This window comes from Centropristis striata, chromosome 17 (assembly GCF_030273125.1).
Source record: "Centropristis striata isolate RG_2023a ecotype Rhode Island chromosome 17, C.striata_1.0, whole genome shotgun sequence".
NCBI lineage: Eukaryota > Metazoa > Chordata > Actinopteri > Perciformes > Serranidae > Centropristis > Centropristis striata.
The window spans coordinates 31,690,468-31,717,141 of NC_081533.1; the positions used below are offsets into that span (position 1 = coordinate 31,690,468).

General features: G+C 39.7%; 2 protein-coding genes across 2 annotated transcripts; both read left to right on the plus strand.

Moving 5' to 3' along the window:
- Positions 1 to 2,439: 2,439 nt before the first annotated feature.
- Positions 2,440 to 9,566, plus strand: LOC131989287 (L-amino-acid oxidase-like). Its single transcript, XM_059354478.1, has 7 exons — positions 2,440 to 2,443; positions 3,184 to 3,413; positions 3,514 to 3,626; positions 5,214 to 5,415; positions 5,622 to 5,690; positions 5,925 to 6,061; positions 8,257 to 9,566. Exons 1-7 carry the CDS (start codon positions 2,440 to 2,442, stop codon positions 9,044 to 9,046), a joined length of 1,545 nt encoding a protein of 514 aa, XP_059210461.1. The 3' UTR covers positions 9,047 to 9,566.
- A 2,274-nt stretch (positions 9,567 to 11,840) lies between these two features.
- LOC131989836 (L-amino-acid oxidase-like) lies at positions 11,841 to 17,341 on the plus strand. The gene is made up of 7 exons (XM_059355178.1): positions 11,841 to 11,895; positions 13,523 to 13,749; positions 14,330 to 14,442; positions 14,637 to 14,838; positions 14,942 to 15,010; positions 15,758 to 15,894; positions 16,552 to 17,341. The coding sequence occupies exons 1-7, from the start codon at positions 11,865 to 11,867 to the stop codon at positions 17,339 to 17,341; spliced, it is 1,569 nt and encodes a 522-aa protein (XP_059211161.1). The 5' UTR covers positions 11,841 to 11,864.
- Positions 17,342 to 26,674: the final 9,333 nt, after the last annotated feature.

Consider the following 26,674-nt stretch of genomic DNA (forward strand, 5'->3'; position numbering starts at 1 on the left):
GCTTCATAGAGTCATCCACATAATGGCAGGGCACTGCTAGATATGCGTCCATATTAATGGAGGTCCACATGTCAGCAGTCAGGCTCACAGCCTCTACCCTCTGCCTGACACCATTGGCCTTGGTCTTCTCCTCCTCGTATCTCTGGACCACCATGTTCTTTAGATGGTGGATCAAGTCTTTCAGGCAAAGAAGCAGTTTTTGCTTCAGACGTCATATGTCACATGCTTTTTCTCAAACTCAAGCAAGCTTTGAAGCAGTGGGTTTATGGAATTGTAGTTCAGGGGTTGAAGCACATATCGAAGCTGTGTCATACTGCCATCACTACCTGTAACCATTTGATACAAAATAAAGGAAACAAAGAATCTTATCCTCCTTTCTTAAGAACAAGGCTTTAAGCTAACAGCTAGTGAGGGAGTTTGTGCTTCCTCACACAACCAAAGGCTTACGTTCCTTGAAAAGTACAAACTTGGCATGGCAGCTGATGTTAAAATGGTTCTCTTCACTATGGTTAGAAAATAAATTCTGTGGGAAATGGAAAACCAGTTAGAGGAAGCATTGCAGTTAAGGTTTCTGATTCACCACACCTGGTCTATTGTGTATTTCTTCAGAAAATCATGTTACAATGTAAACACATTTCTGTCACAACCCAATAACAGAAGTGACACACCTCCATAGGGGCAGTTCTCAGGGCAGAACGGTTTAGCTGTTGTTTACGAGGTTGGACGCTTTTCCAAGGAATACAGAGCAGTCATGACAAGTCTCGCTATTTGCGGTCACGTGTTAAAAAAAGTTTCTATGCCAAAATGTTCATGTATAAGAGGTTACACTGTCACTGCAGATTTTTTCAAAAGCTGATCAGGACATTTACACACCTCACAAGGTAAGCATCTGCCATTTCATTTTGTTTCATATCAATAAGAACATTAATGCAAGTATTTATTTATTTTTAAATGTAGTGGGTGAAAGTTGCAACATACACTGTTAATTAAAGCAGCTATTCTCAACCTTGGGGTCGGGACCCCAATTGGGGTCGCGAGATGATTTCTGGGGGTCGCCAAATCATTTTGGAAGTCAGCTCTATCTCCACTGTGTTAAAGTGTTCATGTGTTCTAGTATTTTTGGTAATTTAATGTCTTTTTTTTGTCATTTTGTGTATTTTTTGGTCATTTTGTGTCTTTGTTTTGTCATTTTGTGTCTTTTTTTGGTCATTTTTTTTCTTTTCTGGTGAATTTGTGTCTTTTTGGTCATTTTGTTTCCTTTTTTTGGGCCATTTTGTTTCTTTTTTGGGTCATTTTGTGTCTTTTTTTGGTCAATTTGTGTCTTTTTTGGTCATTTTTTTTCTTTTCTGGTGAATTTGTGTCTTTTTGGTCATTTTGTTTCCTTTTTTTGGGCCATTTTGTTTCTTTTTTGGGTCATTTTGTGTCTTTTTTTGGTCAATTTGTGTCTTTTTTGGTCAATTTGTGTCTTTTTGTGGTATTTTTTTGTCATTTGGGGGTCAATTTGAGTCCTTTTTTGCTTAATATTATGTAATTTTTGATCATTTTGTGTCATTTTGTGGTCAATTTGATTCTTTTTTTGGGTAATTTTGTGTCTTTTCTGACAAAAACCAAAGTTCCAAGTTCTTACTTTCCAAGGAGTCTCTGGCTTGAAGCTGACTGTTACACACTCAGGAGGTCAGAATGGACCTTTAAACTTATAGCAAAGGACTTAGATTAAAAGTAACAATAAAATATAAAGTGAGTGGGGGTCGCGGACAACATGCATGTTAAATTGGGGGTCGCGACTCAAAAAGGTTGAGAACTACTGAATTAAAGGGAGAGATGCTTTAAACCTTTTGATTAATTAATTAATTAATTTTTTTAATGTGGTATTCCATTAGTTTACAATTTACAGAATGGAAAATCATTCAAATTTTATTCAACACTTGGTGATTTTTCTTCAGGGCTCCTTGTAGCAGGTTTTCTGTTGCTGAGTTTGTTTTTAATATAATCAGCAAATTGCAGAGATGTAAGTAAAAAAAATAAATGGCAATGACCAATTGAAACGGTTGGAGACGTCAGGAAAGTTGTTATCTAGTGTATTTTTCTCTTCACCGTCTTCATTTTCAGGTCACTGAAGGCAAAAAAACAAACAACTGAGATGGATCTACGTGAGGCAAATTGGAAACTGTGTGAGTATTTTCTAGAAAAATTAATGTTTTGTTTCTTTAAAATGTTAACTTTCTGACTTTTACTGTAGTAGTCAAGTTAATCTGGTTTGTATTAAATTGGCAAAGGCAATGGGTCCCAAAGTGCTGCACAGGCCAAGAACGTCATGCCATGTCATGTCATGTCATGTCACTGTGACTCAGCAGCTCCAACTGTTAGTTAGCAGGCTGTGAGAATGAAGTAGTCCTCACTGGGTTTTTTTTTTAGGATTAATTACTTTATTAATCCCACATGGGTAAATTCTAGATATGCTATGATGTTAGGTGCCTTGCTCAAGGGCACTTCAGTCCTTAACCTGTCAGTACCGGGATTCGAACCGGCAACTCTCTAGGCCACGGACTGCCCAGCTGTCCAGTTGCAAGAGCTTTGTCTGTCTCAGCAAGAAGATCAATAAGCTGCAGCAAAGAGTTTCTGCATTCTGTTCTCAGAGCTGCACAGTTCAGCTCCACACCCTTCTGCTCATTCCTGCAGCCTGTCTCCACTCTACCTGCCAGCCACTCCCACCTCATCAGCCAACTCCTCCCACCTGGACTCACAGCTGCAATTCACTGCAATCAGGACAGAAGCTGCTCCTGCACACACTCACTGCCAGATTGTTCTACGCCTTCATGCAAGACCTTCCACCGCTCACCTTTCCTGTTGCTGACCCTGCCTGCCCCTGACTCACCTACAGTCATGAAAAAATGATTAGACCAGCTTTGTTTTCTTCATTTCCTTGCTAATTTTAATTTCTAGTACAAGTGAAGGTACATTTGTTTTGACAAAAATAACAACAAAAATAGCTGATGAGAGTTGAATTTAAGAGCTGTTATCTAGACATTGCCCATGGTTTTCATGATAATAACCAAAATCATTATCCAGAAACCATGAATATTGTCTAGATATCAGCTCTTAAATTCAACTCTTATCAGCTATTTTTGTAAATAAAAAACAGAATATTTGATAAGAACTTGTCTCTTTGTCTGTGGTTTTTAGTTCCTGTGTGCTGTGTGCTGCTGCTGCTCATGCTCCACCACGGCCATGCTGCTGACCCCAGCATTGAGGCACAGCTGGCTGATTGTCTGGAGGACAAAGACTACGACGACCTGCTGCAGACTCTGGAGGACGGACTCCCTCACGTAAACACTTCTCATCATGTTGTTATTGTCGGAGCTGGCATGGCGGGACTGACGGCTGCCAAACTGCTGCAAGACGCAGGACACAAGGTACAAACAAAAACCTCTGCACAGTGATATCAGCAGCAACACCTACTGTCTTTGAAACATAACATGACTTTCCCTATGTGTATTTATCTGTTCTGGCAAGGTAACCATAGTGGAGTCTAGTGGACGTGTTGGAGGACGAGTGGAGACCTACAGGAATGAAGAAGAAGGCTGGTATGCTGAACTGGGAGCCATGAGGATCCCAAGTTTTCACAAGTGAGTTTTTGTCTTTTTTTATTTTAAAGTTGGGGGCTGGCAGTCTGCACTGGTGTCAACAATGAATTGTATGCTTTACAATTTATTGTGCAGACTGCCAGTCTTGTCAATTGTGGTTTGTACTTCACCAAAATGTAACAAATGATGTACATGTACATGTTCCTGCATTAAATGTCTTGCTTGGACATCAACCGCTGTTGGTTTGTGCCGGAAGGATCTTTCTGCATTTAGCGTCTGACACGGGGAAGATCCCTCACAGAAACAAGCTAATGATGCCACCGTCACCTCCTCTCTCCACAGAATTGTCCACTGGTTTGTCAAAACAAGTGAAGTTACACTAACACATGGAATCATGAAGTTGTCATGTGATTTGCTCTTGCTGGTGTGATTGGTGACTCCAGAGGGTTAATGAATTGGAGGTTTAAGCAGTGTGTGATGATGCATGATTATGCAGACACAAAGCACTGGTTCAAAATATTTACAAATGCTGGGCAATTTAGACAAAGTAGATACAAATTTCAGCAAATTTCAGCCCAATACACCATAAAGTGACAGTAAATGAAACATGAAAAAGGCTGTGCTTGAGGCTTGGTGACATAGGGTTTATTTGCTGCTGTGACTAGAGGCCTTTAGGGAGCACTGATTGCCTTGCTGTACAATAGAACTACTCTTATTCTTCTTCTTTTTTTAATCTTGGATTTATTATTATTTATTTTTTCAATTTTCATGCCAACCAAAGGCATACATTCCTTGAAACGTACAAAGTGGCATGGCAGCTGATGTGAAAGTGTTTCTCTTCACTGTGGTTAGAAAATAAATTCTGTGGGAAATGGAAAACCTTTTAGAGGTTAAATGACACACCTCCATAGTGACAGTGTCGTTGTGTCATGCCATATCTTGCTATTTGCAGTCACGCGGGGAAAAAAGTTTCTGTGCCAAAATACAAAAACAAAGGAAAAGTCTATCTGCTTTCTTAAGAACAAGCTGATAGCTATCAGCTGATAGCTATCAGCTCACAGGGAGTTGGTGCTTCCTCATACTTCACACCTCCTCCCCTCTAGCTTACACAGGTGAGGCCACAATGAGGTTTTTCTTACCAAGACAGTGCTGTATAGTGAACGGGTATAGCTGGAGAGCTTGGCACCAACCAATGCAGGATCCTTCCATTTTGATGCATCCATTTAAAAGGCCTGTGATCAGTCTGTAGCACAAAAGGTAATACTTCAATGAATCAACAGCCCACTTAATAGCAAGCCCCTCTTTTCCACAGTTCAAACTGTTTCTTACTCAGGAATAGGACAGGCTTCTCCTTAAAGTTGGGGGCTGGCAGTCTGCACTGATGTCAACAATGAATTGTATGCTTTACAATTTATTGTGCAGACTGCCAGTCTTGTCAATTGTGGTTTGTACTTCACCAAAATGTAACAAATGATGTACATGTACATGTTCCTGCATTAAATGTCTTGCTTGGACATCAACCGCTGTTGGTTTGTGCCAGGAGGATCTTTCTGTATTTAGTGTCTGACACGGGGAAGATCCCTCACAGAAACAAGCTAACGATGCCACCGCCACCTCCTCTCTCCACAGAATTGTCCACTGGTTTGTCAAAACGCTGGGGGTCAAGTTGAATAAATTCATCATGGATGACCCCAACACATTTATCTTTATTAACGGGACGCTGGAGAAGACGAGCACAGTCAAAGCAAACCCTGACGTTCTGAAGTACAACGTACTGGAGAGTGAGAAAGGGAAGTCAGCTGACGAGCTGGTACAAAAAGCTCTGCAGCGGGTACGTAAGAAGACAGAATGAAGGAAAATAGTTTCACAGATTCACCAGCTTTGGAAAATACTTGCTAAATTATGCTTGCTTCACTAAGCAGACAAAGTTTCCTGGTTAGTGACACGCAAAAAAGTATTTGGAATTGTTTTATTTCTGGGCCTCTTCTCCCAATTTTCTGTCAACTTTGGTTATACAGTTGAGTTTCTTTTTTATAGGTGAAGGATGAAGTGGAGGCTAATGGCTGCAGGGCTGCGCTGATGAAATATGACCGTTATTCTGTGAAGGTAAATCACAACATGATGTCATGAATGAAAAATTAAATCACTGTGTATTTTAATGCATTACAAATACCATAGATTGGGTGTGGTTATTGAACCTTTCCACAACCCAAATGTCCAAATATATATATATATAATTGTTGGTGTTTAAAATCACTGACTCACTAAATAGAGTTCACCAAGTTTAAATTGAGACCTTTTTGTGAGCCACCCTGACTGCACGTCATGTTTGTTGAACAGGATTATCTGAAAGAAGTGGGAGGCCTGAGTTCAGAAGCGTTGAGGATGATTGGTGACCTGTTGAACCAGCAGAGCCTCATGTTCACAGCACTGACTGAGATGATCTACGACCAGGCTGACATCAACGACCAAACTGAGTGAGGCCCCACATTCTACACTTTCTGTTAATAAACCATTGTACCATTGTTTTTGCTGATACTCAGTTTACCTGCTGTTTACCTACCATCCCTGAGTTAGTCTAGGTATAGGAGAGTAACCTTTGATGTTAAAACCAAGGGAAAAGGGAAAAGCAGGTAAACAGAGTATTAGCATGTTTGGCCACATTTTAAATAAGTAAATTGGATTTTTGGAGGCTTTATCATACTCAAAAAGTTGCGACATTTTGAACGTACATCAAGACTGGTGTAAAATTTTATATTTTAGTTGTCGCGCGAAAGGGCATGGCAAATAGGCTCAGTGGCGTCCCCTCGAAAGTCAAGAAAATTTGGCTCCTTGCACTTGAATGAGAAACGAGAACCAGAAGAGAATAGAGAAACGAAAATTGGTACATACGTTTATCATAGGGAGACACAACAAAAAGTCTCAAAGACCCATACTTGAAAACGAACAGGAAGTTGGCCATCTTGACTGAAACTTCGATTTTTTGTGGGGTTTTTTGCTCCCAAAGTTTTAACCTCATCAATTTAAAATTTGGTCAGTATCATCTTAAGAAGTTGGTGATTACAAAACTGGTTTGCAATTTAATTTTTTTTTAAAGTATGTGGGCGTGGCATGGCAACGAAATATGGCATTTTCTTCATAAAACAGGAAGTTGCAATAACTTGAGCTTACATTATTCAATCTGTCCCAAAGTTCTCATGCATGACGACAGTCCCGGGCTGAACCCGTTGATATGTTAATATTTAACGATAGTTGTAGTTATATAGTTTGGCCTGCTCAACATATTTTCTCCACTTTTTAGAGAAAACTGTACATTTTCATTTAACAGTGTAGGTGTGGTGGCTTTGCAAATTTCGATGACTCGCAAAAGTCACACTCTTATGACTTGAAGTGCTCTAACATCAGCAAACTTTGTCCAGTTTGGCCCAAATTACTCATGCGTGATGAGAGTCCAGCCCTGAACACAAAAATATATTAATATTGGCACATTATCATTGCCCCCTGTCGGCTACAGGAAGTAACATTTTTACTCTATGATGTTCTGCTCTAAGCTGGTTAATCTATCAGCTTCAAACTTGGTCAGAAAAGCCTTGACAAGTTGATGATGTATTGTTGAGAAGAATGTGCATTTTCATGAAAAGGCGTGGCTCTGGCGGCGTGGCTCTGGCGGCGTGGCTCTGGCAGCGCGGCGAAAATTGCTTACTCGCAATTAAACGAAAGTTGGTATAATTTTAGCATACATTGTCCAATCTGCCCCAAATTTGTCATGTGCGATCAGACTCCAAGCCTGAGCATAGCCAAATATCCATTTTGACACATTGTCATAGTGCCGCCCATTGGTGACAGGAAGTAACATTTTTCCTGCTCCTAGCCGGTTCACCATATGAACTTCAAAATGGGTCAGGAAAGCCTCAACGTGATGATGATGCATTGTGCACATACATTATGCACCGAGATGGTGTGTTTAAATTAAACGGTATGTCTCTGGTGGTGTGGCAAATTTTTAGCGCCATGAACAGGAAGTGGTTCTAACTTGAGTATACATTGTCCAATCTGCACCAAAATTGTCATACATAATCAGAGTCCAGCCCTGAAAACAGCCCTATATCAATATTGACAGATCGTCATAGTGCCCCCTGCTGGCGACAGAAAGTGACATTTTTTATGCAGTTCTTAGCTTAACCCCCGCAGTAGGTTAAACTTAGAGACATGAAATTTGGTATATAGATGTAACATGTGTAGATGTACAAAAAGCCTCTTGGACTCATACCGAAAAACTAATAGAAAGTCGGCCAACTTAAATCTAATGAGCAAATTGAGGGCATTTTGGGCCATTTCCAGGCTCTGTACTTTAACTAACTCCTCCTAGAGATTTAACCTGAATAACTTTAAACTTGGTCTGTATCATCTTCGGACCTTTGTGATTAAACAAAATTTCCAGCGTTGAATCGCGGTGAATTTAGAGTACTCGCTTGTACAGGAAGTGGCTCTAACTTGAGAATACATTGTCCAATCTGCACCAAATGTGTCATGTGTGATCAGAGTCCAGGCCTGAACATAGCCATACATCAATATTGACACAAAGTTATAGGGCCCCCTGTTGGCGAAAGAAAGTTACGTTTTTTATTCGTTTTTTTTATTTATTTGTTGTTGTTTTTTGCTTGTTTCGAAGGTATACAGAAGTGACTGGTGGGTCAGACCTCCTCCCAGAAGCTTTTCTCAAAGTCCTTCATGTCCCAATTTTCCTCAACTCCAAAGTCAAACGCATCAGCCAGTCAGATAAAGGTGTGATCGTATCGTACCAGACAGGCCAAGAGCCTCCTTTAACTGACCTTCCTGCTGACATCGTCCTGGTAACAACCACAGCCAAAGCAGCCCTTTACATGGACTTTGAACCATATCTCTCCATCCAAAAGATGGATGCACTGAGGGCACTCCACTACGACAGCTCCACCAAAATCCTCCTCACCTTCAGCCAGAAGTTCTGGGAGGACGACGGCATCCGAGGAGGAAAGAGCATCACCGACAGGCCCTCTCGCTTCATCTACTACCCCAGCCACAGCTTCCCACAGAACAGAAACATCGGCGTCCTCCTGGCTTCCTACACCTGGTCCGACGACTCCCTCCTCTTCTTAGGTGCGACTGATGAAGACCTGAAAGAAATGGCTCTGAAAGATTTGGTCAAGATCCACGGTGAGCGCGTCAGGTCTCTCTGCACAGGGGTGGTGGTGAAGAGGTGGAGCGAGGATCCTCACAGCTTGGGGGCCTTTGCTCTCTTCACACCCTACCAGCATTTAGAGTACTCCAAGGAGCTCTTCAGGAGTGAGGGCAGGGTGCACTTTGCTGGCGAGCACACGGCCTTCCCTCACGCGTGGATCGAGACGTCCATGAAATCTGCAATCAGAGCTGCAGCCAACATCAACAAAGCGGCAGCAAGAGCTCACCACCATGACGAGCTCTAGGGTGGAGTTTGAGTTAAAGGCCAAAGGTTCATTATATCTAGCTAAAGCCTTTGAAATGTATCGTACATCTTAATGCTAATATTAATCAAATGCTGATGCTTTGGGCTGGTGTACCCTGACTGTAATAACCCAATGACCGCATGGTTGCTGCAGCTTTGACTCACAGGAATAAAGCTACAACAAAACAAATAGTTGTTGTTGTTATTGATTTCTAATGATAAATCCATCGGGCAAATTCCATATATGTCCATTTGAATGTTACAAGTTATGGCTATTGCTCAACAATATTTTCATATAATGAAACCAGATGGACGTCCCCCTGACTCCTACATACACTTGTTTCCCCAGGTTATTTATCCCCAGCATGTCTTCAGCGGCTTCTCACCACATTATTAATGCTGCTGCCTGTTAACTTGTGGTTTCTCACCTTCTTCTGTCTGGACATGAAGTCCTCACCTCTACGCTTATGGATCAATTGACCAATAAATCACTGAAGTGTTATTGTCTCTGTTTTGGTCCTTTTCCTTGCTACCTTGCACACACCTGCCTGACACTTTACAGCCTTACTACGATCACTTAGATCTGATCAGCAGAAGCTGGAGATTCAACACGTACATTTTTCTAACTATTCTACCTGTTTATCCATTACTTTGTGACTAGTTTACCTGTTTATCCATTACATTTTGCCATCTATTTTACCTTTTATCCATTATTTTAATTATTTTGCCTGTTTATCCATTATTTTTTTATTTCTATTTTAGCTTTTTATCCATTACTTTAATTATTTTTACCTGGTTATCCATTATTTTACAACTGTTTTACCTTGTTATACATTATTTTAACTATTTTACCTTTTTTTCCATTATTTTATGACTGTTTTACCTGTTTATCCATTATTTTAACTATTTTACCATCCATTCCTTTCTAACTAATTTACCTGGTTACCCATTATTTTAACTATTTTACTTGTTTATCCATTATTTTACGACTATTTTACCTGTTTATCCATTATTTTAACTATTTTACCAGTTTATCCATTTTTTAAAACTATTTTACCAGTTTATCCATTCCTTTCTAACTAATTTACCTGGTTTCTGTAGGAATAAAGAATATATTCGGATTGGCTGAGTTTTTTTAATTCATGACCGGGTTACTTAAGTTCAAACAGAAGGCATGTGTAGGAGTTCAGCTCAGGCCTGGGCTGGGATGAGAAGCAAGATAGGGAGGAGAGATAGGATGAATCGGGACGGGGTGTGCCCAACCCACGAAGAGGAATGTAAAATTTGTAATCACTCTCTAATCATCGAGATCACATTGCAGAGTCCAGCGCTGAGCATTGCATTTGGCTATTATTCTTTCAATAATTGGTTAACTTTATTCATTTGTTCTGAGTGTTTTGTAAGACCAAGTTTAGAAAAAAGAGCCGGGTGAGCGTTGGAGGGTTTAAAAGCCCATGCTCTAACATTACCCATTACTTTAACTATCTTACCCATTTATCTATTATTTTAACTTTACCTGTTAATCCATTACTTCAACTATTTTACCTGGGTATCCATTATTTTACAGCTATTTTATGTGTTTATCCATTACTTTCTAACAAATTGACCTGTTTATTCATTATTTTACAACTATTTCACCTTGTTATCCATTATTTTAACTATTTTACCTGTTTTTCCATTATTTTACCACTATTTTACCTGTTTATCCATTATTTTTACTATTTTACCAGTTTATCCATTCCTTTACAACTATTTTACCTGTTTATCCATTACTTTCTAACTATTTTACCTTTGTATCCATTACTTTACAACTATTTTACCTCTTTATCCATTATTTTACAACTATTTTAGCTGTTTATCCATTACTTTTTGCTCTCTATTTTATCTGTTAATTCATTACTTTATTCATTAGTATTTCCCATTTTTGTTTCCTATTCAAATAGTTTATCCTGTATCAACTTCTCTGCTGTCTTGCTAACCAGCGCTCTCAATGGCAACATGTGTCTTTAAGATTTTATAACTGATCTGGGTTTGTGGACGTGTGAATTGTTTGCTGCATCAGCTAATCACCCCGGGCTGCAGCAGACACTAAAACCACCACTGCTTATGAAGTCTGCAGAATATACAACACAGAGAACTGTTTATGGGCTGTGAATCACTGTGATGAAACACTTTGATTCCTTTCACTTCTCTGAAAGCATGTGACTGTGGCATTGACAAACAGATAGTAGATGAACGACTGATTCAGAAAAAATCCTTGTATTTCCTCATCTGGTTTGGCAGCTTTCCCGTAAGATGACTCACGTCTCCTCGTTGATGATGTTGAGTAACTGTACTTTTTTTTCTGATCATAAGACTCAGCTGGTTATTGGAGATCATCTGATTGCTGGTTAACCATGAAACTTAAAGCCCCTGGTAACAAAAAAGAAGGCGTGATGTTTATGATCAGGCCGGTCAGATGAGAGAAAAATTCCAGCATTGAGTCAAATTGCAGTATATAAGAGATGATTACATCTGATCACTGTCAGACCACAGCTCGGTGTTTAAGCTCCATGAAAGGTAGGAATAACTCTTTAAATCTCACTATGATTATATAATATATAACAGTAAAATATGTATCAATAAACCAAAGTAATCCAAAGACAATGTAGAATAACAGAGACCTTTTGGTGTCATAGCAGAATACAATTTTCAACAGGATCATAACATAAATGTACATAACTTTAATGTAAAAGATGTATTGTAACTTTACAAAATGTGACTTAAACATTTTGTCTCCTTGTGCCACCAAAGACGGAAAGAAAAGCTGCCAAACTCCGATGGATCCACATCTGCTCAAATGGAAATTATGTGAGTATTTTGCAGCAATATTGTGCATTCTTTTATTAAGACAAGCTTTAAAAACTCTGAAAACACCTCAAAAGAAAATAAAAGCCATTAAAAACCTGAAATTAGCTGCTCTGTTTCACAGACTTTAAGGTGTTCAGAGTTCAGTTTGAATCATTTTGTTACTCTGTGACAGTCAGTGGTCAGTTCCTTCATCTGTTTCTTTTCCAGTGGTTTGAGTGGTGTGTAGAAGTTCTGCTCTGAGCACAAGATTTTTAAGGTTTCAGTTTAAGTTCATAACTGCAAGATGACATAAGGAGAGGACAGTCAGCCAGACTTTTTCCACTTCATAGTGTGTCGCGAACTGACTAGAAGAAATAGGATTTGCAGACAAAATAACAACTTGCTATGACAGCTTAGAGCACTTTCACAACCCAAGGTTTAGTCCGATTTAATGGAACTCTCCTGGTTAAATCCTATATACACTGCAAATTATTTGTTTCTTACCAAGATTTTAAAAAATTGTGTTAGATAATTTATCTTGTTTTAAGAGTTAATTTCTTATCTTAAGCGTTCAACATGCTTATTTCTAGATTTAACAATCGTAATTTAAGTAATCTTGTCAAGTGAAATCCATGCAGCAAGATAATTTTCCTCAGATTTAGCGTTTTTATCTTGTTTTTAGACACACCTTTTTTGCAGTTTATAGGGGTGAATGCATGGCTTTAATGTTGGTAACTATGTTCAGAATTCAACCTGTTTGTAAGAACTACCTGTCTATATCCAACCTGTTTTATTTAGTTTGTTTTCTGTTTTTTATTATTATTATTATTATTATTATTAATAATAATAATAATAATAATAATAATATTATTATTATTATTATTTCTTACTGATAAAATAATAATTATTGTTATCAATATGTATTATTATAATTATTAATTTTATTATTGTATTTTATATATTTTTTTTTATTTACTTTATATTTTATTTTTATATTTATTCTATTATTCATTCATTTTTATTAATTTATTTTTTGCTTTTTTGTTTTGTTTGAAAACTTAAAATGTTTGAAAGCTGTTGCGCTGCATAAGTGAAAATGGTAAATGAAAATAAAAAAGTATTTAAAAAAAATAAATGTAGAGTAGTAGAAGTATAAAGTTACATGTGTGGAAATACTCTAGTAAAGTACAAGTACCTCAAAATGTAACTTAAGTACAGCACTTGAGCAAATGTACTTCTTATTATAAATGATCAAGCAGGACTAAATGTTTAAAGACTACTAAATAATTTAGATTTTTCACATTTATCCTAATTAGACCAGGTATAATAAAGTCAGGTTTCAAGAGTTTGTCTCACAGTATGGAACATAAACCTCAGGAACATACTTGAGTTTTCCAAAAAGGCTGTGAAAAAAATGCTGAACGAGAGATTACATTGAGTTAGAGAAGCTGGTGGAACAGAGCGGGAGCCAGACGTCAATCATGACTTCTTTGTGTTTTAAAGGTCGGTAAAGAACAGAGGCAGAGTTTACTTAGCCAGACTCTGGCTTTAGTCTTCTCCTTCACACTTTTGGATTGAATATTTCAACATCACGGGAGGTTACGCATCTTTTGACAAGAGTTCCCTGTTTGATTCTCTGTGTATCCAGCTGCTGCCTGTGTGCTGCTGCTGCTCATTATGTACCACAGCAACACTGCTGCTGTCAGCATGAAGGAACATCTGGCTGATTGTCTGGAGGACAAAGACTATCACAAGCTGCTGCACACCGTTAAAACCGGCCTCCCGCACTTAAACACATCCCATCATGTGGTTATTGTCGGAGCTGGCGTGGCGGGACTGACGGCTGCCAAACTACTGCAAGACGCAGGACACAAGGTACAAGCAACCAGTTGATGCTTTAAAGCTGCTTTCATCGCTTTGTTTAGCCACAAAATGTTAAAACACGATGACAGATTTGTCACCACCAATAAAAGGCCAACTAGCTCAATAACGGAAATTATGTGGAAATTTGTCTGAATAAGAACCCTTTTTTTAAATAAAAGTCACACCAGCAATGGTACAATAAATAGCAACAGGGAAAGTGTATTTTTTGGGTTAATGGGCCTAATGGGACTAATGGTTTTTGGTTCACTTGGAAATTCTTTTCTGACTATTGGGCTGTCAGACGAATGAAACAGCCAATAACATGGCACAAATCGGGCGAAATCTGATAGGGACTGCCCAATGATCTGACACCCCAATAGCCAAAAAAATGTCCCATTGGACCAAAAGCCCAATTCTCCGAAGGCCCATTAACCCAAAACACAATCCCATTGGTGCGACAGCCAAATGACCTGAAAATATACGTTGAATTTGTTCAGTGACTGCTGAAATGAATAGTATATAATAATATATTGTCAAAACAGCAAAGCTTTAAATGTTTCTGATGAAGCACTTTATTTACGGTTCTGACAAGGTTACCATAGTCGAGTCGAGTGGTCGTGTTGGAGGACGAGTGGAGACCTACAGGAATGAAGAAGAGGGCTGGTATGCTGAACTGGGAGCCATGAGGATCCCAAGTTCTCACCTGTAAGTAAAAATGTTTTTCAATTTAAAATAAATCGCCACAAATGTTATATTTTGGGTCGTAACCACTGGGTGCAATACCTATATACTCAACACTTTTTGACAGGTGACATTTCCTGTTTCATTTGCCTTAAGAAAAAGATCTCAAAATTGATGTGGAAAAGCTCCATGTCAACAAGTGTCTCATCTATTCACAGTATCGTCCGCTGGTTCGCTCAAGAACTGGGAGTCAAACTGAATAAGTTTGTAATGGAGGACATCAACACATTTTACTTTGTCCATGGACTGCGGAAGAGGACATACGCAGTAAAAGCAAATCCAGACATCCTGAAGTACAAACTGCCCAGAAGCGAGAGGAAGAAGTCAGCCGACGATCTGTTTCAGCGAGCTCTGCAGAAGGTGGGCACTGACCTGGATATGTGGTGAAATATATCCATTAATAAGCTCTGGAAACAACAGTGTTTGCTTATTGCTTAAATAACACCTGGGTGTCTTTCTGTAGGTGAAAGATGAAGTGGAGGCACATGGCTGCAAAGCTGCACTACGGAAGTATGACCACTATTCTGTGAAGGTAAATCCCAATGTGATCTTGTTACGTTCTACGACATGAGCACCAAGTCGGACACAAAAGACTTTGTGCTCTGAAAAAAAAATGTCAATGTTGTAGTCCTCCAACGCAAATCTGATGGTCCCAATGATCTGATAACCCAATATTTAAAAAAAATGTCCCATTGGACCAAAAGCCCAATTGTCCAAAGGCCCATTATCGCAAAACACAAACCCATTGGTGCGACAGCCCAATTACCTGAAAATATACGCTGGATTTGTTCAGAGTCCAGTGACCAGTGGCCATTCTACTTTCCAGTCTCTGATAACATAGTTCTCAATTTAAACAATCCGGGTTGTGTTTTGATGTGCTTCTTAAAAAATAAGATTTATTTATGACGCTGTTTAAGAAATGGTTTGGGCACCAATCCACTTGCTTAGGGTTAGGGATTATGGTTTGGGTTAAAAGTATCACTTGTATGTGAAAATAGTAGCAAAACACACTTAACAGCAAAAATACAAAAGGAAAGTGTGTTTTTGGGATAATGGACCCTCGGACAAATGGTTTTTGGTTCAATTGGAAATTCTTCAGACTACTGGGCTGTCAGAACAATGAAACAGCCGAACCATGGCACAAATTGGATGCGCATATGGAAAAAGAGAACTTATTTTAAGATGCTTAGCTCAAAATGTACATCACCAGGAATGTAAGATTAAATTTAAAGTTGAGTGATTGAACACCAAACAACAAAACATTTGTGTTGTTTTGCAGGAGTATCTGAAGGAAGAGGGCGGCTTGAGTCCAGAAGCAGTGAGGATGATCGGAGACTTGCTCAATGAACAGAGCCTCATGCACCTGGCACTGACTGAGATGATCTACATCCAGAGCGATGTCAGCGACAAAACCAGGTACGAGTTGTTCATATAACACATTTGTGCATTAACTTTTGTTTGGTTCAAAGCCAGGGTGGAATCAAAATAGTCTTATAGCAGAAATGTAGATAACAATGCACACTCAAAGTTCTTCTTTGGTGGTTTTCAGGATGTTTTACTCATTTGTGCACATGAAAAGAGATGGACGTTGTTCTGGGAACAATAACAAGAGAAGTAAAGAGAAGATCAGATGTAGCCTACTTTCTCAAGTTGGCAAATGTGACCAATAGAAACATTCTCATCAGATCCGTTTTGACAAGTTGTCAGACGTAGAGTTTTTAACTTTGGGAAACCTTGGGTGAAAGAGTTTGGCAAATCCAACGTGCACTTGGTTTAAGGCAAGCTGATGCGTAAAACTAATTCAAAAATACTTTCATAACACTTCCTCATTCCACACTGAATCACTTTCACAGACAGGGTTGTGTGCAAAGACTCAAATGCTTCTTTTTTAGGGCATAACTGAGTCATAGTTTCACCACTTTGGTTTCTATTAATCTTTGCAACCAGTAGCTTTTATGTATATTTATTCAGCTTTATCTTTAACATCAAGTATCAACAACAGCAACAACAACATCAGTACTAACATTTGTGCCCAATACAATAAGACTTACAATGTGTCCTTTTGTTTTTAAGTTACAGCGAAGTGACTGGAGGGACAGATCTCCTCACCAAAGCTTTCCTCACTGTCCTCGATGTTCCCATCCTACTTGACTCCAAAGTCAAACGCATCAGCCAATCAGATAATGGTGTAATTGTCTCATATCAGACTGGCAGCCACTCCCCCTGGACAGATATTTCTGCTGACATCGTTCTGGTAACAACAACAGCCAAAGCAGCCCTTTTCATGGACTTTCATCCACCTCTTTCCATCAGAAAGATGGAGGTGTTGCGTGGGGTCCACTACGAAAGCTCAACTAAAATCATTCTCACCTTCAGCAAGAAGTTCTGGGAGGAGGACGGCATCCGAGGAGGAAAGAGCATCACCGACAGGCCTTCTCGGTACATCTACTACCCCAGCCACAGCTTCCCAGCTAATCAGACCATCGGCGTCCTCCTGGCTTCCTACACCTGGTCCGACGACTCCCTCCTCTTCTTAGGTGCGAGCGATGAAGACCTGAAAGAAATGGCTCTGAAAGATTTGGTCAAGATCCACGGTGAGCGCGTCAGGTCTCTCTGCACAGGGGTGGTGGTGAAGAGGTGGAGCGAGGATCCTCACAGCTTGGGGGCCTTTGCTCTCTTCACACCCTACCAGCATTTAGAGTACTCCAAGGAGCTCTTCAGGAGTGAGGGCAGGGTGCACTTTGCTGGCGAGCACACGGCCTTCCCTCATGCGTGGATCGAGACGTCCATGAAATCAGCAATCAGAGCTGCAGCCAACATCAACAAAGCTGCAGCAATAACTCACCACCATGACGAGCTCTAGGGACTTAAATCTAGCATCTTTGCTTGGCTGCCTTAAGGGTGTAATTGTCAGTCTGCATCAAAGAGGTTGATTTTGGCAGTGAAATATGGCTTGAAATCTATAATCAGATGTCATCCACTTGTGCAGCATCTAAAGGGATGACTGTCTTTGAAAACAATCTAATCTATAACTTTAATCGACCTCAACTGATCACTTCTAGGCAAAATGGTGACAACAAATGCAGCTGTGTTAGTTTCAAACCTGACCTTCATAAGTTATCAATGTTGGGTTCAGCTTAACACTCTTTAGTTATACTCGTAGTTCCTTGGCTTGTTGCTTAACACAGTGGCTCTGGTTCGATGAGGCTGTCCAGTATGTGTGCGCGTCCTGACACCAAAGTAACTTTTGTCTTTTGGCCTTGAGAACTGGTATGTTTTAATTAAACCAACCTCCACCAACGAAAAAAACCTGAACAATAATTGTCTAATGTCGCTTTTGGGGAGCTCTGAGACCCACAGAACCCACAGTCAGCCAGACTTTCCTTCCAATCTGCCTTCTTGTGGAAACCCTTGTCAATATGTTTTGATCATGAAGCCATTCCCTTCCCCAACTCATCGCATCCACCTTATTTTTAAATACTTATCTAACATCCAGTTTTATGGGAAGCAATTCCATTTGATCGATTCCCCTCAGATTAAAGTTTACTAGATTATTTTAAAAATCGTATTATTAACAAGCACTTAGTCATGATAAAACATTGGTAAAACACATTGGGTAAGCCCAATAAACATCAAAAACAAGACCACAACAACTGGCCTCCAATAATATGTATATTTTATTTTGTTTTTAAGTGAATATGGGCAGCAATACACATATTGACATTTGGTAAATACAGAGAAAGAAAGAGCAGCATGTGACAAACTGATCTGTAATTTAAGAGCTCAGATACAAATATAAACTAAAAAACAACTGGTGAAATAGTTACTCACAGCAGGGCATTTCTACACCAAAAATTGTAATTTATCCTCTCTATTTAATGAATTTGTAAGTAGTGGTTAATGCAAATTAGTTTCTTAACTCAGCAGTTTTCCTGCTCTGTGCAGAAACAGCAGAGGTAAAATCAGACTGCCTGGCAGGTTGAGCCAGACTCCTAATATCAGCGCCACACAGCCGTCACTGTGGCGCAGCACATGTGATTTCTCCAGAACAACACAAACGAGGCACCCTCCACACCACAGCCACAGCACTCCCATTATGGCAGTCATGGTGTAGAAAGCCCTCTGCTTTGATTGGTCGACCCGCTCCCTGCCCCTGCCCCCGCCCACTTCACCCGGCCCGGGACGAATCAGGACACAGAGGACACGAACGCTGCAGAAAGACACGACTATCAAAGAGAAGACCAATAGGCCGACAAATGACATGATGGATAAATGGAAGCCGACTGTTAAAATGCTCCATCCGACGCACAGCAGCCAAACACTCACGCTGCTGATGTTTCTGATCCGGGCCCCGCCGGACTGCCTCAGCCCCATGTAGGTGACGGGGTGAACGACAGCCAGGTATCGATCCACACAGGTCAGGATGTGAAAGAGCATCTGTGCAGGAAAAACCAAACCGGACACGAAGGACCCCACCACTGACACCTCAAAGTGTCCAATGTACCAGCCGAAGAGGTAGACAGGACTCCCAGCGGCATAGATGAGCTCCACAGCAGCCATGTGGTAGGTGAAGATGTCAGAATGGCTCATAGTTGCAAAGGAGCGCTGCCGCCGCCATCGTTGGTGGCCCAGGTAGAGGACGAGGACGGAGATAGGGAGGAGGAGGATCTTTGTGATGCTGAAGGCAACACTCATAAAAAATCCAGCTGTGGAGTCCATGCAGTGGGAAAGGAAGGAGGAGGAGGAGGAGGAGTTGCCTGACATGTCGGTTGGGTTGGTGGTGTTGCCTTTGTGGAGAAAAAGGAGACAGAACAGTCATAGCGAGATTCCACATCTTCAGCCAACCAAGTTTCCAAAAGGCCAATAACAGAAAATTCATGATCCAAACTGGACAAATAATGAATTAAATAATTGTAGTTCTTCGGAAGGCTGTGTATATTGAGATGAAGGATGAGGAAGAAAATAATTTTGTACCAAATGGGGGAGCACCACAGAAAGAGACTGACTCTCATCATAGTATTTACAATTTGCTGACCCATCTATGCTAAATTTTTTAAATTTGAGTCAGGCTCAAAACAGCCATTTTACCACCAAGTCTTTTTCATCATTGATGTCAAAAAAACGAAATGATCGGGGTAATCGTGACTTTTTATCCAAGGGGCAGTAGCCTTTAAGGTACAGCTGTTGCACCCTTGACATTGGCTTGGGAACATAAATGTTCCTTTTTGGCTCAGAAAAGTACACATATTGAGGTCCAATAATAAAGTAGGAGTCAATTTCAATTTTTGTCCTCCATAGTACAGCCTACATTAATGTCCCTTAAGGGTTCATTACTGGACCTCAACTAACTGGTGTACTTTTTTTTTTTTACTTTTTAGGTCCAAATAGGCCCATATAGTGTGTGATCCCAATGGTTTACTATTGGAACTCAACTAACTAAGTTCATTTTTACTATTTGGTGCCAAAAAGGTACATACAGCATGTGTTCCCAAGCCAGTGACAAGCTGTTGAACCCCTAAAGGTACACATTTAGCACATTATTTCTACAGTGTAGATAATGGAATAGCAAAAAATGTAATAATATGAAGGACACCCACCTTGTTCTCCTGGACATCCAAACTCACTGACTGCTACTCACTCAATCATGTGCGATCTTAACATCTGTGATGTGTGTGTGACTGTGGGGCTTTTTTGCATGTTGTCAAACAAATGATGGATCTCATGTTGCTCTACTCTGAATCGAGGGATGCAAATTCTCTTTTTCATATTATTCTTCCACGCTGAGGTCAGAGGTCAGCCGCTGATGAGTCTCACAGCTCCAGTATACCTCAGTAGAAATGGATTCATTGGTCAGATTTCTGCGTTTTTGTGGGAAGGATTAAGATTGATCTGCAGAATGATGTTGTTATTATTTTTCCTATCATTAATTTCCTCTGTCTGTTATGTTGGACAGGATTCAAATGAGCTGCAGGCTGAAGTGTTTGTGTTTATTCAAATTTATTAATGTCACGCATGGAAGGTTGGAAATGTGTTAGCTGCTTCATAAATATTAACAACTTTTATTCATTGTTACAGAAAGTTAGGCAAATTATTATTTTTATCCCTTTATTTTGACTTATCTTATTAGTAAATATATACAGAAAATGTGAAATGAAATGCAAAATCTTATAATTATTCAGTTATATTCTGTTATTTGTCTTCATATTTCCACATTTATTTAATTTTTTATTTTTTGTCTTTATATTTGCACTTTTTATTTATTTATTGATATATATTTTGCATGTATTACTCATGTGGAAAAATAAAATAAATCCTTTCAATTAGTATACAGTAAGTTATTATTATTATTATTTCCTTGCATATTTTTTTATGAAAAAGCAACAGTGGCATTATGAAAAAGAAAAAAGAAGCCATCAAATGGGTTAAAATTCTGAAAATGAATCAACATTGTCTTGTTATAATCAGTACTGATGTCTGTTGCACAAATATGATATTAAAAATATAATATTTAATACAAATATTAAATATGCTTTTTAAAATGTTTAAACTATATTGTTGCCCAATTCATTTCTTGAATTTAAATATTCTTTCTATGTTTTTTTTCTTTTGATTTTAATGATTCTTTCTATTTTTTCTTTAAATAACATGCTTAGTGTCACTTGATAGAAAAACACTGGATATTTGAGCCAGAATTAAAAAATTAACTGCTCCAATGACCAGATGGTGTTTTCTGTTTTCTCAGTACTGTAATCTTTAGCTTCCACTCAGTAAGTTGCACACTGACAACAATTTTGAGATAGGAAATTGGATTTCTCTTACTAAAATGCACTTTGGGAGTCACAGTCAAATACATTATTCTGTTAATGATTTGAATTTTTCAACTTTTTGACTCAGTTGCTCAATGGAAGCATCCTGAGAAACACGAGAACCAGTCAGTGTTCATAAAGAACATCACATCATCAGTAAAGAAAATGACATTGAGTCACGTAACTTAATGAACCAAATACAAATGGTACATCCAGATCTCAGCTTCTGTGATTGGCTGTTTCCTAGGAGACAGACACATGTCAGAGGGTTTCATTGGCACTTTAAAATGCATTTTATTATCAGACACACAAGTACAAAAGCCAGCCAGTGCATCCACGTCAGCCAGACACTGAAGCTACCCTGCAGAATTTCATTATTATCAACAAGCAAAAGTTTTATTTATTTTCAGTTTCTCCCCAAACTACATGGTCCGTATCATTTTGGCAGAACACGTGATGAATGCATTTCCTTTATCATGAAACATATACATAGGAAATTTTTTTGTAATTGATTGTGCATTCTTTGCATATTCCTTTGCTAGTCTTCTTCTACGCTACATTTGTGTGTGTGTGTGTGTGTGTGTGTGTGTGTGTGCTATGTTCCTTGAGCATAACTGCAGCAAAGAGGGTAAGGAATATATAAGATAAGATAGTATAATTGTATTTATCCTGCAGTAGCCGTTACAGCAGGTCAATATGTACGTTCTGCATTATTTACATGCATGTGCATCCTCAGGAGCCTACTCACACACTCATTGCCCCATTGCGCTACTAATGGTCAGAAACTCCATATTGTACCTCTAAGGCAGCATGATCTCACAAAATTATTACCCCTTAACACCGAATTCAGTGATGGTGGCTAGGGGTGGACGATATGGCCCTAAAAGATTATTATGATATTTCAGGGTATTTTTGTGATAACGATATTCTTGACGATATTACAAAATACTGAAAAATAGAAATAGAAAATATGATTTAGTCTGTACAAATAAATAAAAAACCTTGAACAAAATAAAAATCAATCATGAATCTCAAATGTAGTAGTACTCTTGACTGATTTACTCACAGTCTAGGTAATTAATAGGAAACCCTTGTGCTACTACGTCAAGAAGCAGGGATGTTGCAAATATCATGATATGCATTTTTTTTTCCATTAAAAAAATATACCGGTATAATCGTGAACGATACGATATGGCACACCCCTACTGGTGGCATGTAATTTTTGAAAATCATGCAACGAACTTTCACCAGGAGATTCGTGTCCCATATGAAAATAAAACTTTTTACGTAACTTACGTGGCCCACAGTTTGTTAATTATGGTTTTTTTTAACGTAAGTTAAGTTCTTTACGTAACTTATGTGGCTCATGGTTTGTACATTATGTCTTTTTACGTAACTTAAGTTCTGTATTTAACTTCCGTGGCTCACGGTTTGTGAATCACATTTTTTTACGTAACTTCTGTGGCTTCACTTCTGGCATTTCCGGTATATCTATGTCCTGTTTAAACTTTCTTTAGAACACCTGACCAGGAAGGTTTCTGCCCTAAACCTAGGTCAGTGGTTTTGTAGCCTAAACTCACAGAAACTGCAGCTGTTTTACAACCACGAACTGTGCTATTTTTAGAACTTTCGTGCTGGTGGCGTGTTATTTTCACACTTTCCGTCAAGAAGTCGTGCTCATTTCACATCATTTTGCGAGATCAGGCTGCTTTAAAGGCAACTAATCTGATCTGATCTTCATCTGAGTCCAGTTTTGCGTTTGCAGCCTGGTAGTTTTCCAGCTTTGTGCAGAAACAGCAGAGGTAACACCAGACTGATAGGCAGATTCAACCAGCCCATCAATAGTTGCACCAAACATGCACTGCGACTCAGTGTTGGTGAGGTTCCTATCGAAGTGTAAAGCAGATTCCCTCCGAACCTCAAGAACATCGCTGCCGTTATCATGATAATGGTGCGGAAAGCGGTCCGCTTTGATTGGTCGACCCGCACCCTGTCCCCAGCCGGCTCTCCTGGCCGTGGGCGAATCAGAACGCAGAGAACAGAAAGGCTGAAGAAAGTCATTGCGATTAATATGAAGATCATTTCGAGGGCCGATGCTATAAAGAGGCATTTAGGGATGTGCATCACCAAGTGAAAGAAAACTATCCCAAAAATACACATCAGCCAAATCAACACAATACTGATATTTCTGATCCGGGCCCCGCCCACCTGCCTCAGTCTCAGGTAGGTGATGGGGTGCACAACAGCCAGGTAGTGCTCCACACAGGTCAGCATTGGGAAGAGCATCTGTCCATACCAGAGGAAAGACGAAATGTAGGCTCCCACTATCCTCAGCTGTTGGAAAATGAAAAAGCCGCAAATGTTGACAACGCTCCCGAACACACCGATCAGCTCCATGACAGCCACGTTGTAGGTGACGAAGTCGGAGAGATTTCTGGCGGCTGCCGAGGAAACGGAGCGCTGTTGTCTCCATCGCTGGAGTCCCAGATAGAGGACGAAGAGGCAGAGAGGGAGGAGGAGGAGGACGCTGAAAACGGTGGAGGCCGAGAAGATGAACACACCAATGATGCAGCCATCAGCAGGGAGTGAGTCATTAATGAAGTTGGCAGACATTTTCATACAGAAGGAGCCTGAAGAGACAGATGGAGGGGAAAGAGTGAAAGAGAAGAGGAAAAGGGAAATAAGACAAATAAAATTATTGAAATCAGCCGTGTAGGAACAAATAATTACAATGCTCATATGGACGAAATATCCTGTCTTTATTCAAGAGCGTGGATTTTCAGTTTGAGAGCATGATTTTATTCCTTTTCAGTGACACAGCTCCTTCTCCTGCTCAGATTTATTCTCTTCATGCTCACATTTTGTGCTCGCACTCACTCACATTTCTGCTGCTTTCCTTCAAAATGTTTGCTTGAACTCAAAAATCACATGCTTATGCCCACATTTCTTCTTCTTGGACACAGACATATGTCCTGTGATCAGATTTAAAGTACACGCGCTCAAATCTAAAGTCTGCTCTCTCAAAACGTTTGTGCTCGCACTCAGAACAGGCACGTCCTCTCAGGTTGAGGTAACTGCTCAGACTGGAGATGTCCCTCCCAGAGCTTATAGGCCGCGTTCAGACTGCCAGCCAGAATCCGATTTTTAGCCCATCCAGATTGGAACTGGATGGCTCTTTTGAAGTCTGAACAGTCACAAATCACATGAAATCCGATTTTTGCGAACCGGATCGAAACCACCTTCAGGAGGTAGTTTCAGATCGCATTTGGACAGATGTGTCTCAGTCTGAACCTCCAAACACTCAGATCGGTTTTGACTGTCCGTGACGTCACTCTACGCCACACGTGTAGCGCCGCCAGCGCGGAGAGGAGTGTCCACCGGCAGCCGCGCCCGACTCATACGGGCCCGACGGGGGCGTCCATCCGCCCGGTTTCTCCCCTGGTGCGTCTGAGATGTTCTGCTCCTCTACTGGACAGTGATAAGGCCAATATACTGAGGTGACCTGCCTCCATCATGTTTGTTGTTGTTGTCGCAATTATATGACGTCTGACGTCGTCACCGCATCAGACGTCATATAATTGCTCTGACGCCGTTACTATGGCAACCTGTCAGATCAGTCGGATTTGAGAAGGAATCTGATTTGAATCAGATTCGCCTGCAGTCTGAACGCGGCCATAATAGCGTGCTTCACCGGCAAAAAGGGAGACAGCTAGAGTGTGGACCAATCAAATGACGGATGCTGTCTTGGGTGCGTTCCTTCGCCCTTTTTGGGGCGGGTAGTATATTGTCTGTTTGTAAAACTGCTTCTCTCTTAAAATACACCAATTTACAAATTTAGCCAGCTATTTGAATCGTCACCTTTTTAAGACGCCAGCATATTTATGTATAATTAATCTTAAGGAATCCTAAAAAGACTTCTCTTGGATTTTTTTCTAATCTTATATTAGCGGGGATATTATAATGTGATTTTTTTAGTTCGAGCAAGCATTTTGAAAGAAAGCAGCAAAAATTTGAGCGTGAGCACAAAATGTGAGCATGAGGAGAATAAATCTGAGCACGTTAAAAGGTTTATTTGTTCAATGTTGGCCCGCGATTTTATTCAAGTTTTACATTTTGGCCCATTGTGTATTTGAGTTTGACACCCCTGGTCTATATGCTCACAGTACAGCTGTGGCTGTAAGAATTTAATTACTTTGAAACTTTTGAACATATAGTGACTGCTCATTGTTCGGACATCCCATTTGTATGTATTAGCCTTAATACATACTCCACAAGACCAAACCTCCAGCTGTCAGCAGAGTTCTGGCCAGGACATTCCAGACGGTAACACTTTACTTGAAGGTATCGTCATAATAGTGACATGATACTGTCATAACTGTGACATGACACAGTCATAAACGTGTCATAAACATTATGTCAATGTCATAAACGTTCACGTTGTCAACGTTGTCATTCGGTTTTTGTCATGACAAGTTGACATTCCTTGGGTTGTCTTGATTATGACAACTTGTGTACTGGATTGCTACTCCTGAACCCTTCCTCCAATTTAGTGCACTGTAAATAGTAGTGAAGTCAAAAAAAATATTGTCATATGTAATTGTATGTCAGTTTGTACTTTGTGATATGTACAAATCAAAATGCTACCACTTTACTTGAGGTCAAAGAATATCTTCATTACAGCGTCACAATGGTGTCATGACAGTCAGTTTTGGGTATCTTGTTGGTATTCTGTCAAACATCTATGACCAAGTGCTAGAATTGGTCTGTAACCTTGCACATCTAATTATAATAATCATTATGCCAACTTGCCATAAACACAAATATAGAAACATATTTTGTTTATGTCAAGTTGCCATGACAAAGACATTTTGTGGTAATGTCACTTTGATTAAAGTCAAGTTGTCATAATCAAGACAACCCAAGGAATGTCAACTTGTCATGACAAAAACCGAATGACCCTTAATGACAGCAGTCATAAACGTTTATGACATTGACATAATGTTTATGACATGTTTATGACTGTGTCATGTCACAGTTATGACAGTATCATGTCACTATTATGACGATACCTTCAAGTAAAGTGTTACATTTCAGACTTCATTAGAAACTCAAGTGCAGGACTCCTCTCAGACTCAGGACTCCCACTGCAGCACACATCAAAGGCAAATTCAAATTTCTGACCAATCACACAATAGCTGTCGGACGTCATTCTGTTCCTGCAGCTGTGGGAGAGAGAACAACTTTCTCTGTTCTTGCGGAGTATGTATTAGCCTTTACTGAGGAGTCAGCGACACTGCATATATGTTTCCAACAGCTCACACAGGATTATACAAACAGGAGTCTGTGGCTGCCAATGTGATTTTTAAATATGTTTTTTTTTTTTTGTTACA